The sequence below is a fragment of the Enhydra lutris genome, unplaced genomic scaffold (assembly GCF_002288905.1).
Source record: "Enhydra lutris kenyoni isolate GAN:26980312 unplaced genomic scaffold, ASM228890v2 scaffoldscaffold12, whole genome shotgun sequence".
Taxonomy (NCBI): domain Eukaryota; kingdom Metazoa; phylum Chordata; class Mammalia; order Carnivora; family Mustelidae; genus Enhydra; species Enhydra lutris.
The window spans coordinates 4665979-4685903 of NW_019154096.1; the positions used below are offsets into that span (position 1 = coordinate 4665979).

The 19925-nt window shown below is 47.3% G+C and overlaps 2 protein-coding genes across 2 annotated transcripts in view; both read right to left on the reverse strand.

The window, feature by feature from the left end:
* Window positions 1–11113: 11113 nt before the first annotated feature.
* LOC111145336 (interferon-induced protein with tetratricopeptide repeats 1-like) overlaps window positions 11114–19925 on the reverse strand; it is a 19240-nt gene continuing 10428 nt past the window's right edge. The window contains exon 2 of the mRNA XM_022500175.1: window positions 11114–12861. Coding sequence (XP_022355883.1) covers window positions 11433–12861 — 1429 coding nt within the window. The 3' untranslated portion in view covers window positions 11114–11432. The remainder of the gene's footprint in view (window positions 12862–19925) is intronic.
* The window catches only part of LOC111145335 (interferon-induced protein with tetratricopeptide repeats 3-like), a 12421-nt gene continuing 10429 nt past the window's right edge, over window positions 17934–19925 (reverse strand). The window contains exon 2 of the mRNA XM_022500174.1: window positions 17934–19845. Within this exon, the coding sequence (XP_022355882.1) occupies window positions 18402–19845 (1444 nt within the window). The 3' untranslated portion in view covers window positions 17934–18401. The remainder of the gene's footprint in view (window positions 19846–19925) is intronic.

The window sequence follows — 19925 nt, forward strand, 5'->3', positions numbered from 1 at the left end:
TGTGTGTGTGTGTGTGTGTGTGTGTGTGTGTGTGTGTGTGTGTGTGTACACACACACCACATCTTATTTATATATTCATCTGTTGATGGACATCTAGGTTCTTTCCATAGTTTGGCTATTGTGGACGTTGCTGCTATAAACATTCGGGTGCACGTGCCCCTTCGGATCACTGCATTTGTATCTTTGGAGTAAATACCCAGTAATATGATGCTGGATCGTAGCTCTATTTTCAGCTTTTTGAGAAATCTCCATGCTGTTTTCCACCGTGGCTGCACCAGCTTGCACTCCCACCAACAGTGTAGGAGGGTTTCAAGGAATTTTCTATTGAGGGAATAGAGCTCCATCTGGAAGGAGGCTGGGGGAACTGTCAAAAAAAGTTTTAATCATGAAATTTTTAATGACTCAATGATATGCCAGTAGGAATGATCCGGTATCAAAGGAAAGAATGATGTCTATGGGAGAGAGGTGAGGATAACAGCAAGGAAGTTGGAACATGAAGCAGAAGTGAAGCTATACATTGCTAATATTCAAATCTTTTAACTCCAGCCTCAAACTCTGAACCGTGGTGCCATGCCCTCCATCATCTGGCCCATGTCTGTTTCTCTGGCCTCATTTTGTACAATCTGCTCTTATTCATTGTGCTCCAGTCATACTGGCCTTTAAAAAAAAAGTTTATTTCCTCTGCCAAATCTATCTACCTCAGGGCATTTGCACCTGCTCTTCGCATCCTTACTCTGTGAATCCTTCCTATGAGAATTCTAGGGATTACTTACTCTCATAATTCTGGTCTTGGCTCAAATATCAGCTCTTCAAAGAGGGGTACCCCTGACCACTCTAGCTAATGCTACACCCCCACCTTGCCAGTCGTCCTAAAATCTAGTGTATCTTATTTTCCTATACTGCATAGGCACTCATATCAATCTTTGCTGGGAGTTGGGAAGAAGAAGAGTGATTTGAATCACATGTGAGATTGAGGTTTTAAACTGGTTGGGACTGAGTCTTTAGGAACAGGGAAAGGCTGTCTTAATAGCCAAAAGTGACAAGAGTTGGAGAACTGGATTAGTGGCACAACTAGTAGTAGTAACTGGACAAATAAAACTGTTTCATACTTATAATCTAATCTACTACTCCATGAATTGCCTTCCAACTTTTATAAAAACTAAATTTCAACCTTAATGACAGTATTAATCTTTAGTACACATTTAATTTGTAAATTATGAATGTCAATTTATAATTTTCATATTTTCATTCTGTGTGTATATACACATGCACTTATCTACAAGTGCCACCTTTTACTGACTGTAGGTTCTAGGCCAGACATGCCAACAGAAACCTCCTGCCACGATGGAAATGTTCTTATCTGTGCTGCCCAATACAAAGGATACTAGCCACAAGTGACCACTGATCGCTAGAAATTTTGGTACGATGGCCGAGGAACTGAATTTTAAATTTTATTTACTTTTAATTAATTTAAATAACCACATATGACTTGTGGCTCCTGTATGAGACAGAACACTGGAGACACTAGGCCTGGGTCTCCAGCACGACAGGTTAGAGCTCTCCTTTAACTTAAAACTGTTTGCTATTTTATTCAAGGTAAAGAGCTAAATTAAATGGCAAATCAAGATTAGATTTAAAAAAACAACTTTGTACATATGACCTGGGCTCACTGCAGAGTCGGTTCAATAATGTAAATGCTGCACCATTTATAATATTCTATCCAAAATTAAGCAGATGAGTACTCAAAAAACAAAACAAAACAAAAGAAACCCCAATAAAACCAGACGCTGCCTTTCATTGCTAGGTTAAATGCACGCCAGGCAGTGTGCCAAGCACTTCCAAATGACATTTAATTTTTATAACATTTTATTATTTTCACAGTTGTATGGATGAGGACTGGGGGACAGAGTTTAAATTACACGTCTGAGTTTACTCAGCTATAAAGTGGCCGAGCACAGATTCAGACCTCATTCTGCCTGACTCGGTGTTTAAAGCTAATGTCTTTCTTTCTTTCCTTTTTTTTTTTTTTTAAGCTAATGTCTTCCAACCATAATGTTATACTACCTCTTTAACATAAAGATTGGAAGTTGTTTTTTGAGTAGTTTACTTTAAAATATAGGATATATGTAATGTATTAAAAATTCATTTTGCCTGGGGAGGACCTAAAAAGACAACGGGAAGGGATTTTAGAGCAGCTGAAAGAACAGCTAAGAGGTCTGTGTGGCTGCCCAGGGGGAAGGACAAGCCAGGTTCTATCCCTTTCTGGGACTGTCTCCATTCTGGAACTCTGGAGAGATCCAGCGTCCCTAGGGTTCTCTTAAGAATGAGAATTCTGTTTGTGGTGTTGCAGTTCCTGTGTGGCTGCCCAGGGGGGAGGGACAAGCCAAGTACTTAAAGGTCTCAGGTTAAGAAAGTAATGGTTTCGGGCGCCTGGGTGGCTCAGTGGGTTAGGCCGCTGCCTTCGGCTCAGATCATGATCTCAGAGTCCTGGGATCGAGCCCCGCATCGGGCTCTCTGCTCTCTAAGGGAGCCTGCTTCCTCCTCTCTCTCTGACTGCCTCTCTGCCTGCTTGTGATCTCTCTATCAAATAAATAAATAAAAATCTTTGAAAAAAAAAAAAAAAAGAAAAAGAAAGTAATGGTTTCAAATACGAGCCCTCAGTGCAAAGTCCCAACATTCTACATTGTTGCGCTTGCTTGAGATGGAGCCACTTCTCACCAGGACTTGCAGTAGATAAGAAGTGGCGGAGGTGTTTATTTCTTTAAGCATGATTAGGGTTCTCTCAAACAATTAAAGAGCTAGGTAAATAGGTATTAAAAGTGATCTGGGGGCGCCTGGGTGGCTCAGTCCGTTAAGCGTCTGTTTTCGGCTCAGGTCATGGTCCCAGGGTCCTGGGATTGAGCCCCTCATTGGGCTCCCTACTCAGCGGGGAGCCTGCTTCTCCTTCTCCCTCTGCCTGCCACTCCCCTGCTGTACTCTCTCTCTGTCAAATAAATAAAATCTTTATTAAAAAGTGATCTGAAGAAAGGGCAATGATCTTAATTATCAAAGATATAATTATCATTAAAAGAAATGAATTAAAATACTTTATTCCTACAGTCCAATAGAGACTTCCTCATATACCCTGATGACCTTCCAACATACTTCCTCAACTTCTGATCTCTCCCCTGAATTCCAGATTCCAGGAATTTTTAGTTCACATCTTCAATTAGAAGTTCAGTCGGCATCTGAAATAAACATATCCAGTACAGACACCTGGACTCCTTGATCCTCTTCCTCCTATCTTCCCCATCTTGACTGGCAAATAGCCTAGGAGTCATCTTTGATCCCTCCATTCCTCTCGACTTAACCCCTCATCCAATCCAGTACAAAGTGTTGTTAATTCAACATATCTCAAATCCATCCACTTTTCTGCATTTCCACTGCTTTTTTTCTAGTCTGAACCACAATCACCTTTCTTGGGGCTGGGGCAAAAATCTGGTCTCCCTGCTTCCTGTCTTAATTCCCCATACACTCCTAGTGAACTTCTGAAACTGTAAGCCAGACCATGTCAGTCTCCTGCTTACGATCTCCCAAAGGCTACCCAACACCCTTAGATACTAGTCCAGCCTTGCCATGTCCCACAAGTCCCTAAAGGACCCGGCCTTTCCTACCCATCAAACCTTTTTCCTCCTACTCTCCTCATTCACGGTATTTCACATACACTGACTTTTCTTCCTCTCTAAAAGACATCAAGTTTATGGACTTTTATACCTGTTGTTTTTACTCTACTTGGGATGCTCTGCTTCTAAATGTTTGCATGACTAGCTCTTTCCTGTAACTCAGCTTAAGCACACCCTACCCAAGAGGCTGCTGGGGCAGAACTATCTAAAATGGCACGCTCCATTCTAGATCACTCTCTTAGCCCATTACACTATTTTATTTTCCTTTAAGCCCTTACCACTTTCTGAATTATGCTGATTCTTTACTCATTTACCTTGTTTATTTCTCCCATTTAAATATAAGCCCCATGAGTATAGAGACCTTACCGTGATTTTAGTTTTTTTCACCTCTGTGTCCACAGCATCTACTATTCTAGGCGAATAGTGGAAGCTCAGTAAATAAATATTTGTTGAATGAATGAAAATGTGGATATATACTGGCAGCTTCTGGCACGTCTAGCCCTGGGGTTAGGCTTAGCATAAAAAGCACCTGGATTCTAGATGAGGAATTCCTGCTAGTTCTTCCCTTCCTGCCGATGGCTCCAAATTTTTTCCCACTTCAGTCTTCCCTTTTCCACTTGGCTTTATATCTTTGGCATGCTCTCTGTCTGGCCCTATGTTTGGATTCTGAAAATAAGTTTTGGACTGTCTTCTATGGTCCTGACTGGGAAACCTGGTATGATTGTCCCTTGGTGGTTAGTGGTTTCTTTCTCTGGTGCAAGCGCACCAGAATCATGGCAAGACAACCCCTTAACAGCCTGCCCAGCCCCCTGCCCATCCACCCAGTACAGTGACCTTCTGCTTCTGTTCTGAAAGTCTACCCCAGCCCAGCCCAAGGAGGTAGAGGAGGGCTGTCCCAGGGAATATGAATGTGGCTGTGAGATCTCAAAGGGACATTCAGTTGGCCACTGAAGTGCTTTGCCCAGACTCTGGAATTTTACACAAGTGGATGCCATGGTAAGTTTTACTTTTAAACTTTGTCCACTTAATTTTTAAAGTTTGTCTCTGGGAAGCTGGCACAGAGAGGCTCTTGTGTCTGAAAGAGGCAACATTCATCTTTAGGCAATTTTGATTTTTGACCAGGAAGGTGCATTCATTGTTCTTGGGGGACAGTCCACAGTGGGGTCCACTGGCTTCCAGGCCACCCTGCATACACATACAGTGCACCCCTTTGTCCTCCTCCTTCCTTCAGGCACCTTCCTGAAACCTCCCTCCCTTCCTACAGATGTTAGAGTTGGGGCACTTATTAATTTCATTTTTTACTTCACATAATAGTAATCAACATTTGCAAATATTAACGTGCTAAGCAGTCGATTAACTCTACAACCCTAAGATCTGGATGCCATTCGTTTTTACGAATAAGAAACGAATTCGCAGAGTTTAAGAAATGTTGCTTTGGGTTATTCAACCAGTAGGTGTTCAGATTTAGGACTTGGAACAAGAATTTAGCCTCTAATCGCTCAACTCTTTAACGCAGACGGTTCACTCATCAGGCGCAGGGTAGGGCGCTAGCTCCTGGGCATACAAACCGGGTGAGAAAAGCAGCCCTACACTTTAAGCTCGTAAAGAAGACAAAATCTCAGCGGATCAGCAAGAATCTGTAGCTCCCAGCAGGGGACGAGCTGAGACCCCGAAGTCAGAAAGGCACCAGGCAGTAGCGGCAGGTCCAGGTGACAAGTCCGCAGCGACAGTCCCGGGAGAGAGCGGGAGGCCAGCGCAGGCAGAGCCCGGGTTCGCGGGGGCGCCCCAACCCGACGCCTTCTGCGGGGCGCCCGGGGCTCAGCCTCTGGAAGGGCCACCGCGCAGCGCGGGCCACGGAGTCCGAGGCCTACGCGGAGTTTGGGAGCAGCAGCGGAGAAAATCCTCACTTCATGGTGGTGGCGCGCGGTCCTGGGAGGCGGCCGTCTGGTCGGGCTTTCTGCTCAGAATGGGGAGCCCGGGCTGCTGAGCGAGGCGGGTACTAGTGGGGTGCGGGCGGGGGTCCCCCCCCGGGGGTCCCCCCCCGCCGCGAAGGGTTGGGAGGCGGTGCGGGCGGGGCCGGGAGTGCGCTTCCGCAGGTGTCCGCGGCGGGAGGTCTGTGTTCCCGGCCTTGGCCTTTATAAAAGCCGCACCCGAGCGGGAAAACGAAACCATGGAGTCACCCTGCTCCCGGGTTAGGTGGAGGCCAGATCCAGGAAACAAGGTTCTGCAAGATCCTGGGGAAGAGTTTTGCGGAGCTGGGGGTGGTTCGGTGTTGGGAATTGCGGCGGGGCCTCTGGACCTTGGTCTGGGGTCTCACCTGCCTCGCCCAGTCTGCGTGCCACTCCAGTAACTTTTTTTTTTTTTTAATAAAATGACAGGAGAGGGGCGCCTGGGTGGCTCAGTCGGTGGAGCGTCTGCCTTTGGCTCAGGCTCCTTGGATGGAGCCCCACCCTGGGCACCCTGCTCAGCGGGGAGTCTGGTTCTCCCTCTGCCCCTCACCCTCGCTCCGCGCGGGCACGCTCTCAAATAAATAAATAAAATCTTAAAAAAGCACACAACAGGAGATTGTTTCCTGTTATTTTGTTGAGAGTGTGGCCGTGATGCTCTGTGTCTCTGCATCCTAAGGGGAGAGACGTCCCTGCTTCCTGTCTTGATTCAACAGACAATAGAGGTGTGCGGCTGAGCACCTGTGCCATTATTCCCATTGGGTAAAGTTAGAGAAACTTTGGAGTCAAAATGAATATATACTTAAAAAATTTGATAGCTGTTGCCGAATGGCTTTCCCGAGAGATTTCCACACCCCTATCCAGAGTTGTGACAGTGCTTGTCTTATGTGCCCGTGGAAACTGTGCTTGCTTAGTAGACTTCTAATAAAGATAGGGGTGGTATTGGGAATCTAAGTAGAAAGTGCCAAATATCCATACACTAAAATTTTTGTCCCTTTGGACTTCAATCATTTGTTCATTGATTCAACAAATTATATTGAACTTCTAAGAGCCAGATATTGTGCCAGACAAGGTCAATAAAGCAAAGAAAACAGATAAGGGACCTACCTTCATGGAGTTAATTTCTGGACGGAGTAGATAATGCACAAAAAAGCAGCATGTGTCAGATGGTACTAAGGAGAGGGTTACAGTGCAGGGTATTTCCATTATAAATATGTGGGGGAGGTGAGGTTTGACTGAGTGACCTTTGAGTAAAGAGCTGAAGCAGGTGCAGGAGTGAGCACTGTGGTTATGTGGCCAGAGAAGGAAGTTCAGGCAGGGAAAGTTCAAAGCGCTGTGGTTGTGGGGCAGGGAAGAAGATTCAAACCCTGGGAGGTGGGAGCGTACTTGCCATCCATGGATGGTGTGGTTGGAGTAGCAAGAGCAGGGGAAAAGTCGTAAGAAATGAGGTCAGAGAGGTACTGGCATGGGCCTGTTTCACTGAAGCAGGAAGCCATGTTTTATTTATTTATTTAATTTTTGTAAAGATTTTATTTATTTATTTGAGAGATAGTGAGTGAGAAAGAGAGAGCAGGAGCAGGGGGAGAGAGAGGAAGAAGACTGCACACTTAACAGGGAGCCTGACACAGGGCTCTATCTTGGGATCCCAGGATCCTGGGATCATGACCTGAGCAGATGCTTAACCAACTGAGCCACCCAGGTGACCCAGGAAGCCACATTTTAGAAAAGGTACTGAACAGCTTGTTGTGGGCGAAAAATAAACTCACAGTTTCCTGTTTACCAAGGATGTAGAAAAATTTAATAGCACTCCTGTGCGTTGATTGTTTTCTGGCTCATTCTTACTTCTTTCCCTTCTTGTCTTTTAACCGTATCTGGGCCGAGACATTGTCTTTGCTTATTACAGTTTAGATGGATAGCAACTAAGTAATCAGAAGTAAACATGAACAGAAAAAAAAAAAATCCTGCTTTTCTACTTATATTGTTTAGGAATTCAAATTCAGAAACACAAAAGCCATCTGTAAAAATTTCAAAGGAAGGTACATTTTCAGGATATAGAAGAAACATGCCTGGCTGTTGTGTGTGTGTTGAACATATCAAAATTACTAGATGGGATTTGAATATAGATCTTTTTTCACAGACCATTGGATTGGGTGTGTTCTTGGGAAAATCAGTAGTGCCCTGTCTTTTGAATTCATTCTGATCAACATGTAAAACACAACAGCTAGTGACAAAGGGAAATAGAAAGTGAAGCATGGCAGTCGATCTAAAATCTCCTTGGGAAGCCAAACTTAAGTAGTAACTCTTCTAAGAAATAGGTGTAGGAGAGGGTTTCTCAACGTTGGAGCTACTGCCCTTTGGGCTGGGTAATTCTGTGTTGTGGGAAGCTGCCCAGCATCGTGAGCTACGGAAGCAGCATCCTTCCACGTGCCCACTAGATGCTAGTAGCACCCTGCAGTTGCAACAGTCAAAATGGTAAGTTGCCAAAAGCAACGCCCCCGCCCCCCCAAGGCAACTTTCTCTTCTCCCCTCACACCTCCCTCCTTGAGAATCAGTCCCATAAATAATACCCTCGTGTGTTTGTTTGACTTCATTTGAGTTCATCCTCGCAACACAGCCTGAGAGAGAGAGAGCTAGATTTCAGGTAGGAGAGGAAGAGCTCACCACAGATGAAGAGCCGTTGGGGATGGCCCTGGAGTTCAAGAGGAGGCCTGGGTGAAAGCGTGGACATCAAGGGAATGTCAAAGAAGGCCTGTTCCCTTCCACGTGGGACTCCAGAGTGGTGGTGGCTATTAGCACATTTGGTGTGGCTGGGGACAAGCCACAGAGCTGTGGATGCAGACTGAGGGTGGGACATTCAAGCTGAGGCAGGCTACGGGGTGGGGGGTCCCCATTCCCAATGCAGTTCCTGCACGAGCAGCAGCAGGAGAATGGAGACATCAGTGGCCAGGAGGGTCTCCAAGGAACTGAAGCTTGCCGTAGTGTGTAGACAGTAGTAGCAAAGATCTGGCCTGGGGCACCTTTGCAGTAGTGAATGGCAGGAGCTGTGGCTTGGTGTGATTTAGGGGATGTGAGAGATATTCCCTAGGCACTTGGAGAAATTTTGGAAACTCTAAACGAGCACACCAGCTAAGGTTCTGCCAGTCATTTCCATGGGAGTAGCTAGCTTCTAGAAGTCAGCTGTCAGTTTAGAGACTTCTTGGTAATGCCTGGAGATGGTCATGTGTAATTTTGGCAATAGCGTTTTCAATACCAAAAAGCATCTCTTTTTCTGGATTTGCTGCTTGTTGTTTTTCTCCGCAAACATCCAGGCTCTTCCACGGGTTAGAGCTACGGAGCCCTGAGGGTGCAGAGACCTCCTTCAGAGTAAGGAGGGAGGAGTTAGAGAGATGGTATTATGTTATAAGACACTCTAATAACTGTGGTCTCTGCAGACTGTCAAGCACACTTCACATAAACACATCACATAATCCAAACACTTATTTTGCGTGAATGAGCTCTGTTTTCAGGCAGCAAACAATGGATAGCAATACCTGGGAAGGGTTGCCTAGTTGAGAGTCAGCCAGTTATCCAACAGTTCTTTACACTGAGAATTTCTCGTCTGGGAGAGTTGGCAGTGGTTAAACTCATTTTTAGCACCACCTGGCTCCTACCCCAAATATATAGGCACTATAAGATGCCATTTTTTTGCTCTTCTAAATCTCTGGTTTTAGTTACAAGTGAGTGGGGAAGATTGCACCTCTGTAACTCTGATGCCTGCCCTTCGATGATAAAAATTCTCTCCCTTCAATTCCTATAGAATTCTAGTAGAAATCCAAAGGCCTGTGCAGTCTGTTTGTGAATTCCTTGAGGACTTGTATTCTTGTGGATCAGGGTCCCCAGCAAGAAATGCAGGCAGCCTCTCATAGTTGGAAAAGGTACAAGAGGGCTTGTCCCCGAGAACCTCAGGAGGCAGCGTGGCTGTGCCAACACTTTGATTTCAGTCCAACAAAACCCATTTCAAATTTCTGACCTCCAGGACTGTAAGACAATACATTTCTGTGATTTTAAGCCACCAAGTTTTACTTACTTGTTACAGCCACAATGTGAAATTAATATATCCTCTCCCCAAAATAAATATAAGAATGAAAAAAATCACGTGGTTTCCTTATTTTTTTCTTCTTAAAAATACTGCTCAGTGTGCAACTGCTTTCATTAAATGTCATACTCAAAGGTGATTGTTACTGATGGTCTCTCAAATCATTTAGTATCTTTTTCCAATTTCTTGATCAAGATCAGAAAATGACTGAATAAATAGTGCTTCATAAAGCATAAAACAAGAGAAGCTGCTTGGAACAATTTGGCAATAAATTAACTTCATGGAGAACATTGACCTTGACTTGACTGTGCACTTGTTTTACTGTTTCTCTGTCTGGATTGTGAACTTCAGGAGGTTTGGGAAAATGTCTGCTTTCTTCACTGAAGGACAGCAGCATATGCCATCCTAAAATAGATCCCGTTGGCATATGGATTATTGTTTCTATTTTTAAAGATTTTCTTTATTTATTTGAGAGAGTGAGAGAGGGAATGCGCACACACATGAGCAGGAGGAGAGGCAGAGGGAGAGGGGGAAGAAGGGAGCCTGATGTGGGTCCAATCCCAGGACCCTGAGACCATGACCTGAGCCAAAGGCAAATGCGTAAGAGACTAAGCCACCGAGGCACTTGGCATGTGGGTTATTTTCAACTGAAGGCAACTGAGAAGAAGCAGATGTAAGGAAAACTTTCTGCAATCCCCTATCTGCCTAAAAGCAGTACATACCCTTGTAAAAGTGTCCCCTTACCCTCTCTACCCCTCCACCCGGAGAGAGAAGTTGATTGCCTGAGACAACTCTAGGCCTTTATCAGCGCAGAGTCACTACTGGAGAAATCTACACAACAGACATTATTAACTAGCTCTTATTTCCCATTAATTTCCCCCATATATTTACCTTCCTACAGTTTGCCACACTAGAAACTCAAGGTTCTTTTCCTTTTTCTTATCCCTTCTCTAAATGTAATGTTCATTTGTTGAATGCTCTGGAAGTCCAGGTTTTTTTTTTTTTTTTAAGATTTTATTTATTTATTTGACAGAAAGAGAGATCACAAGTAGGCAGAGAGGCAGAGAGGGGGGTGGGAAGCAGGCTCCCTGCCGAGCAGAGAGCCCGATGCAGGGCTCGATCATAGGACCCTAAGATCATGACCTGAGCCGAAGGCAGAGGCTGAACCCACTGAGCCACCCAGGTGCCCCGGAAGTCCAGGTTCAAACCACCCTTTGAGTTATTCATTGCTGGGCACTCCCGTATGTATGTGAGACGCATGTGTTGTTAAATCTGTTTTTCTCTTGTTCATCTGTCCTTACCAGTCTCACTATGGGGTCCTGGCCAGTGAACCTAAGATGGGTAGAGTAAAAAGATTTTTTCCTCCCCCACATCACCATATTCGGTATCTAACACTGAAAACGATTTATTGATAAAAATGAATGAATTAAACATTTTATTTTATGTAAATCCACTGCTTTATTTGCTACAAATCTACTCAAAAAATTGCTTTTCTGCTAGATAACATTCACAGAGAAATGGTTCCTCTCACTCTCACATACAGAAATGTGTGTATATCTGTCTCACTCTTCACTACTGACTACAAACAATATTTTATCAGGTTTGAGTATAAATGTTAAAAACGTCTATCACTATAGCAGATTACTTAATTACTTAATATGTTTCTGAAAGTAGCAAGCAGAAAAAATGACTAGAGTTTAGAGTTTAGGTTTAGGGTTACCTAAAAGTCAAACAGAATGTGAACGAGGTTCACATTTCCACGGCTAGGGATTCTGTCTCAGAGTTCCCAAAGTCAGCAGCCAGCCGCAGGGCCCGCTCATAGTACTCCAGGGCCTTATTTATCTCTCCTTTGACTTTATAGATGAACCCGAGAATGCTCAAGCTTTCTACATCTGATGCATTTCTATGAAGTTTCCTTAAAGCCAATTTCTCCAAAGAATTGATACTTTTATCCCTTAACAGTGATGCCTTCTCTATTTTTATTGCTTTCAGATAATGGATAATTGCATTGATCTCACATTTCTTTTGAAATTCCTGAAACTGACCATAGTGGAAATGGATCTCTTGCAGTTTTTCTTCTTTGAGTGATTTCGAGCAGAGCACTTTTTGGTACGTGTCTTCCGCTCTCCCGTAGTCGCCAACTTCTGTGTACATGCCCGCCAGGTGTATGTAAGCAACTTCAAACGTGGGCTTTTGTTCCAGAGCAAACTGAAAATGAGATATGGCTAATCTTGCCATTCTGTCAACATTTTCTCTGTCCTGTCCCCGGGGCTGCCAGTTGGCGGCTCTCTTGATTGCGATCAGTTGTGCCCTGTAGCAAAGCCCTACCTGGTGGTGCAGGAAGGCAGAGGACGGGGTGGCCCGCAGGGCCATTTTTAGGAGCCGAAGAGCTTTATCCAGACAGCCTTTTCTTCGGTAAAACTTGGCCGCGTACCGCAAGACATAGGTCTGCGAGGACGTGTTGCCTAGTGCTTCTTCTATGTACTTTTCTCCTTCAGCTTCTTGACCTACGTCCTGGAGATTCAGGCCAAGGAGAGCCTTAACATACGCATCTTCTGGGTTCAGCCTGACGGCCTCTCTCAACGCCTCGCTAACTTCTGTTGTTTTGTTAAAGCCGTCCAGGCGGTAGGTGGAGATCGCATACCCAGTGCTGAATTCAGGGTTTTCTGGGTCCAGTGCCAGAGCCTTCTCAAAGCAGGCCTTGGCCCGTTCATAGTTCTTCCCCCCACATTTCAGCAAGGCCCACCCCTCCTCGCAGTCCATCTGGGGACACTGCACGCTGTAGCGGGAGGAAGCCCCGAGCTTCTTGCAGGCGTCCTCCACCTTGTCCAGGTAAGCCTGGGCTTCCTGCGGCCTGCCCATGCGGTGATGCAGCCAGGCGTAGTTGCCCCACGTGACCAGACTTCTCGCCTCTGACTGGGCGGCCTGTTCCTGCCGGATCAAGGCTTCTGCTTCCCGCAGGCTCCCCAGGGCTTCCTGGTTCTGGCCCTTGAGGTGTTTCACGTAGGCCAGCAGGTTGTGGATCCCCGCGTTGTATCTGGTGTCCAGGAAATCAATCTCATCCAAGATCCTGTTTTCTAAATCGGGCAGCTCGGTGGCTTCCACTAGCAACTCCCACGTGAAGTGACATCTCAGCTGAACCAGGCTCTCTTCAAGGAGATTCCCTTGGGATTTGTCACTGAAAACATAGACGACAATTATTTGCAATTTTAGGAGTGCTCAGTGTAATGGAAACGAAGCCATCACTTTGACTGGTCAAGTACTACCCCCCCACTGTTCTTTCCTTCCCAGTATCTGTTGCCTTTCTGCCTTCTGTGGTCATTGACATGAAAGCCTGAGGAAATGCTAATTCCTTCATGGTGCCAACAGGTAGGGTATGTGTTCTTCAGAAGCAACTTGAAAGAGGTTAACTCTGCTAATGTCAACATCATTTTAGCCCCACCTTCAACACTACAAAACCCTTCTGTCCCTCTGCCCCCTCTCAACATTGCGATACATCCCTAAGCCCATCTGAAGAAAAGTGGAGATAGCGTCCCCCTGTGTTGGGCCTTTTTTGGACCCTGCTGGATGGCCTTCATATTTTTGTCTGTGTTCAGACATGTTTGTGGAGTGGCCTGGTTGTCGTGATCTGTCCTGGTGTCAGGGTTCCCAATCTAGTGTTGATGTCATGCGAAGGTGCTGTGAGAGGACACCGGTTCCTGCTGTGGGTCGCTGTCCAACAACACCAGGGCCTAGCTGATGGTGTGGGGCTGGCTCCCAGGTGTGGGGGCTCACTCTTCTTTCTCTTCAGGGAACTTCTACATTGTGGCTTCAGCACACAGAGGGGTGTCCTGACATTTCTTAAGTTGAAGGTTATATAGACAAGAAGGATTACCCAGAAAAAGAATATCGAACAGGAATGTGTCTATTTCATGCATTCCAGTATAAAGGTTTTTTTTTGTTTCTTTTGTTTTGTTTTTTTAGGAAAAGTGTATGCTTCAGAAGGAACATAGTATAAGATCTCTCTCTGGATGAGTTTAAGACATCTTTCTATCTCTCATTGAGGGAGGGACTTGGGCAATTTGCAGTAGACCACATTTGCCCATTCCTAGTTCCTGGAACAATGTAGGCCCTCTTAACATCTTATAAGCACAGGAAATGGTTTGGATCTGTGTGTTCCTCCCAAACTCAGCACGTCTCAAGACTGCCCGTATATAGAGAATCCCAGTCCCACTCCCTAAGTATGCTCTGATGATAGAAGTAGCAGTAAAGCTCTTTTAGCAAAATGGGAGCATGGAAATGGAGAGTGGGAGTACCCAGGGGGCAGAAGGAAGGGAACCAGGGCCAAGAGGGCCCACAGTGGAAGCAGACGTTCACTTAAAGGGAAGAGTGGCTTTCAGCCAAACATTGCTTTATGTGGAGGGGGATATCTGAGTTTGCTCAGGTATGATCTCAGGACCCCATGTCATGTCCGGCTCCATGCTCAGTGGGGAGTCTGCTTGTCCCTCTGCCCCCCCACCCCAGGCTTGTGCACGCTCTCTCTCAAATAAACCCTTAAAAAAATGAAAAGAGAGGAAAAATCCATTGATGTATATAATTCAAGCTATTTTTCTCTTGTTCACCTGGCTCTGATCAGTTGGATTCATGGGCCCAGCCACTGAAAGTGGGTTTGAAGGAGAAAGACTTTTGCCCGCCTGCACTATATAAGCTCACTTCCAGCCACCACTTTGAGTGACGCATCCCTGAGCTCCCCCATGTGTACGGGTGGATGTCCCAGTTAATAAACAGCTGTTTTTCTCTTGCCGGTCTTTCTCTTGTCAGCCTAATTGGTAGGATGGCAGGCCAGGAGTGTAGGGGAAAAAGAGTGCTTCTCCTCCCTTACACTGTCGTAAAACTTACCAGCGATTCTGACGCCGTGCTGAGCACGTGAGTCTTTTTAGCATATTGACAAACCTGAGGGGGGCCGTGAGTCGCCTCACTCCATGCTTGAAGGACCCTCACTCACCAGAACATGGTGAGACCACTGTTTGGGAAAAGGAAGGAAGAAGGGGTAGGTACCCGTGGTACCGGTGGCTGTGCAGTCATTGGCGGCAGACACCAAGGGGAGGGGCTGCAGGAAAGAGCTGACGCATCAGGCCTAGACTACGATCCTTAGAAAGGCCCTCCTGCGAGGTTTGCCCTTGGCTGGCATCTGGCAACTTGGATTTTTGGAATGTTCTCACCATTCCCTAACCGGTTAGTTTGGAATCCCGTGCCCAAAATGTTCACGCAGACAACGTGGTTAACGCTGACACCTGCTTTCCACCTGGGAGCTGGAATTTTGATATGTGCTAATAAGCAGAGGGTGCCCATGTGATGGGTCCCCAGTAAAACCCTTGGGCACTGAGGCTCCAACTAGCTTCAGAGGTGTGGTCACATTCAATGCTGGAGGAATTAAGCACATCCTGTAGGATTCTACTGGGACAGAACTCTGGGGAATTTGCGCCTGAGTTTCTCTTGCCTTTACCGCCATGTTCTATTTCCCTGTGCTGAGTTTGCTTTTGTTGTAACAAGTCTAATGCACGAGCAGGATTGTACGTTGAGTCCTGTGAGTCTTTCTAGTGAATCAACAGACCCAGAGGTGTGTCTTGGGGACTCCTGATGCCAACTCCTTGGTATTCTCATTGGAAAACACAATGTAGCAGGCCTATTAGGGAATGGTAATTCCATCCAGCGGAGCAAAGGACAGGGAAGACAGGCCAAGAATTGCTGAGTGTGAGTCTGTCTCCACCTTTCCCAATTTCCTATGAGAATGAACCAAAAATGAACCACAGAGGAAAATCCTAGAGGCCAAGGCTAGTATTTCCTGAGATGTGAAGAGATCTTTGGCATCCAGGCCTGACTTTGACAAAATGGAGCTCCCCCTGTCAGCTGCTGGTGGTTCTGGAGGGGCTGCTCCCACCCGGCACGGACATAATTCTAAATTTCTCTGCATGTAGCCTGAGGAGCATTACCACTGTCAGGGTCCTGTGAATTGGCCGGATCAGGATGAATTTTAAAACCCGAGACTAGATTGCAAAACACGGTGAGAAGGAGGAGGAAGATGGAAAGCCAGAACACTCAGGAATCACACACGGGAGTCAATGTGAGGGTGGGGAGTTTGGGCTAAGTGGAGAAAATGACAGGCAAAGAGTCTAGTAGAAATCCACAAATCGGGGCTCTGAGCTGCCCTTGTAGGAGAGCCTGAAACCTCTTGGCTTGTGCCAGCAGAATCAGGACATAGCATCTCAGAATGCACAGAAATACACGGGAGCAGAGTCTTTGGTTTCATACAGTTACGGGCTCGAGTGCCAGTCAGACCTCTCCCTAGCTGCGCGGTGTCGGGCAAGTTAGCCAACCTTTCTGAGCCTCCTACCTTCCACACCGGATTTTAGATGCTAGCAACGGACTGAGCACAGATCCTGGAGAGTAGTTCAGAGGCCAGCATGTCAACCTGCTCTTGTTTCATTGTTACTGTTTTGTAGCTTAGGACACTTACTGTTTTCTCTCCCCAGCACGCTCCTCTAGGATTCAGGGAAGCGGTTGTGGAAGATGTGATCCCCGAGCTGATGGTAATGGCAGTGTCACAGTTCTCAGTGGAGACAATGTGTTCCTATATTCTTCAAAATTTTTTGAGAGCCTTGTTCATTCCAGGCACTATGGGGCTGGGGACGGGCATACAGTTGTGAGCAGAGGACCTAGAGTCTCTGCCTCCTCGGAGCTGGTAAGCTTGAGGGGAGGAGCCCGTGGTTTCCCCTGGGAAGACTGGCACCTCCCACCCCCCCGCGCTCCTCCAATTGTCTCTTTCGTGGACAGCCCAGGAATCTGCTGGGACATGCTGTGTGGTCGCCAGTCGAGCCTGCCCCACAGCCTCGGTGGCAAAATGGCTTGGGTCTCGGAGCTCAAAATCCCCACTGGGTTCCTGGCTGCGTGAGGTTGGGTATGGCCCCAGGTAGTAAGGAAGAGAGGATGTCAGTGGAAACCAACAGTTTATGTTACTCCCTCTGGGTCTCCAGGGGTAGAGTTTTGCGAGGTCCGGCTCACACACCAGAAAGAGTGGACTGGGGGTGTTCCCTCAGACAACGGTAGACGGTAGATGGAGAGGCATCTTTTCAATAAAATTGTCCAGCAGCAAAATACATCACAGCTTACATGTGTAGGTCAGGACCAGTCAATAGAAATTCCGGGAGCCTCAACACTGTCTAGAAGGTGGATGGGACTCGAAGCATAGAAGGGCAGCCTGGGTGGTAACCCCTGCTGGGGAAACCTCCAATCTCCCTGATTGCCACCGCTATTTAGAATCTGGGTCCTTGAGCGTGTGTGTTTGCATATGGCGGGCCACTCCACACCACACTGCCCCCCAGCGGTAGCGGTAGCAGTCCCCACCTTGCCCCTAACCCCATGCTCTTCCAGGCTCTCAATGTTGGTTTCCATGGCAATAGTCTTTATTTGGGCCCAGCCACTCCTCTGAAACTGGACACAAGAGACAGTGCTACTCCAGGCCAAGGCTGGCCAGGAGTCAACAGTTCAGTGCTGGGCACCCAGCTGCACCCTCAGCCTTGCGGGAACCAGCAGACAATTCAGGGCTTGGCGGGGGGCACCTCACTGAAGTCTGCTGCTTTTATAGCCAATGTAGCTTATGAAACGCCTTCCCAGAATTCCCCTTCTGCATGAGGAAAGACTCAAGTTTCTGACCCTCCACTCACAAAGGAGATGGGAATGCCAGGCCCTCTGTCTTGTCTGGGTACTGGCATAGCCAACAGTCTTCCCCTGCACACAGGTAATCGGATGAGACCACGAGGAAAGCGTACGAATGTGGGCCTTGGAGTGGGTGAGAAGAGCCGGACGGTTGCTGCATGGAGGACGACACTATGGGCTTCCCAGCTGGGAGGTGACTATTTGAATATTTTCATTCACTCAGGAGGGTGAAGATCTTTGTCCCCCTCCAGCCTCGTACTAGTGCCCCTTACACACAGTCAGGGAGGCCACTGCCCACATATTTCTGGGTGAAGAACCACCCTGTTAGTAGCAGCAGCTGCTGACTGGGCCCAGGGCTCAGCGCCTGGCGTGGAACAGAGTCAAGGGCAGGCCAGCTCCTCCTCAGACCTACCCCGGGCATGCTGAAAATAGTACGGTACGACTGGATCATTTAGCCACTGTCCCTAGATACTGTCCTGAAGAGAAACTTGGGAAAGGAGTATCACCCTTAGTCACACATGCAAACCACACACTTACTTCAATCCTGAGTCGAAATTAAAAAAAAATTTATTATAACATCACTATCAGGAACACATGTTTACTGGAGTATTGCGATCGAGAATACATATAAACACAGGGCTGAAGCCAAGAGGAAGATAAGGAATATTCTAGGGTTAGTCCAAAGGTGGTCTTTCAGGGGCTCCAGAAGGCGAGATGGCAGTGGGGCAGAGGCTGGGAGAGCCGTTGGCAGGCAGCAGCCAGCGGTGAGCCTCGGTGAGGAGGTTGGAGCAGGGAGAGCTGATGAACAGAGCACGGACTGAGAAACAGCCAGCCCCACGCATGCCTGAAGCCCTGCGTCCATAGGTGATTGCACTGTAAGACCCATAGGCTAGAGGAGTGTTTGTGGCTGAGATGGAAATGGGAAGCAGATACGAGGAAGCAAGCCTACAAATATACCCTAAAGCAATCCCGGGGCGTCCCGGGTTCCCTGACTGTGCTCCTGGCCCTCTGCTGTGTTTCCGCTCAGGCTTCCGGGAGCTCTGGGAGTGGGGTTGTGCCCGAGGCCTCACCGCCTTCTTCAAGCTCAGCCTGCGGCAGGAAAAAGCTGCTTATGCCTGTGGGGCTGCTCCTTAAGAGGTAGCCCAGCTCCTTCTCGTAACATTCGGCTGCCTGCAGCAGCTCTCCCTCCAGCTTGTGGATTAATCCTTGGACATACCAAGCATTCGGTACGTATTGCGGAGGCTGATTTCCAGCCAAGTTCTGTGGTGGGTATTTTGTCTTTCCTTCCTCCGTTGATTTTGCACTTGTGGGCAAACCTTCAAAATCACGTTGGGTAGCAGTGTCTTCTGACTTCGCATGACTCCCCTGAAAGTTGCGATAGTGCTGGGGGGGTTGTTGCCTCCAGGTGCTGGGGAGCTCCTTACTGCAAGCTAGCTGATGGTAGTCTTCTGCTTCCAGGGGCTCATCAGAAAATGCATACAGCGGATCTACTCCCTTCTCAATAGCTTTAATCACATAGTCAATTGCACACTTCTTTAGTTCTCCAATCTTCTCTCCATTCCTACTAGCTTCGGATTCTCCTGTATTCTGAATTTGTTTGACCTTTGCCCTATAGCAGCACGCAATCTGGTGACAGAGGTAACCATCGTTTGGAATGGATTTCGATGCCTTTAGAAACAGTTCGATAGCTTTGTCTAGATCCCCTTTTTTTTGATAAAACGTGGCTGCACTGCGAAGGACATCTGCTTGGCAAGGCGTGTCCTCCAGGGCCTCCAGGACCAACCGCTCGCTGTCAGCTTCTTCATTCATCTCCTGCAACTGCAAAGCCAAGAGCACCTTGACGTACTGATTGTCGGGATTCAGCTCCAGGGCCTGCTTCAGAGCGTCCACGGAGCATGGCTTTTGTGGTTTATTATCCAGATTGTACGTCGCGATGGCCAGCCCTGAAGAGAATTCCGGGTCGTTGGGCTTCTCCTCCAGAGCTTTCTCAAAACACACCTTGGCCCTCTCACTGTGCTGTGCTCCACACTTCAGCCATGTCCACCCTTCTTCGCAGTCAAGCTCGGGACACTCCACACTATATGGGTTTGAAAACTTCTCGCAGACTCGTCTCACCTTGTCCACATACATCTGCGCGTCTGCGTGTCTGCCCAGGTGGTAGGAGACCCAGGCGAAGTTGCCCCAGGTGACCAGACTTCGGGTGTCCGCTTGCTCCGGGTGTTCCCGCCGGATCAGCTCCTCCGCCCGCCGCAGGCACTCCAGCGCCGCCTCGTGGTGACCACGCAGGTGTTTTATGTAGGCCAAGAAATTGGACATCGTAGCTTTGCGCTCAGAGTTTACCGATTCGATCTGGTGACACACTCTATCTTCTAGATCGCCCAAGACAACATCTTCCTTAGGTAAGTTCCACGTGAAATGGCATTTCAGCTGTGCAAGGGTTTTCTCCAGAGAATCCTTGTTGACCTCACTGTGGAGAAAATAAACACGGTCACTGGGACACGCACCTGCGAGGCACAGCACCTGGGACGCGGTGACAGGTTGTGTCAG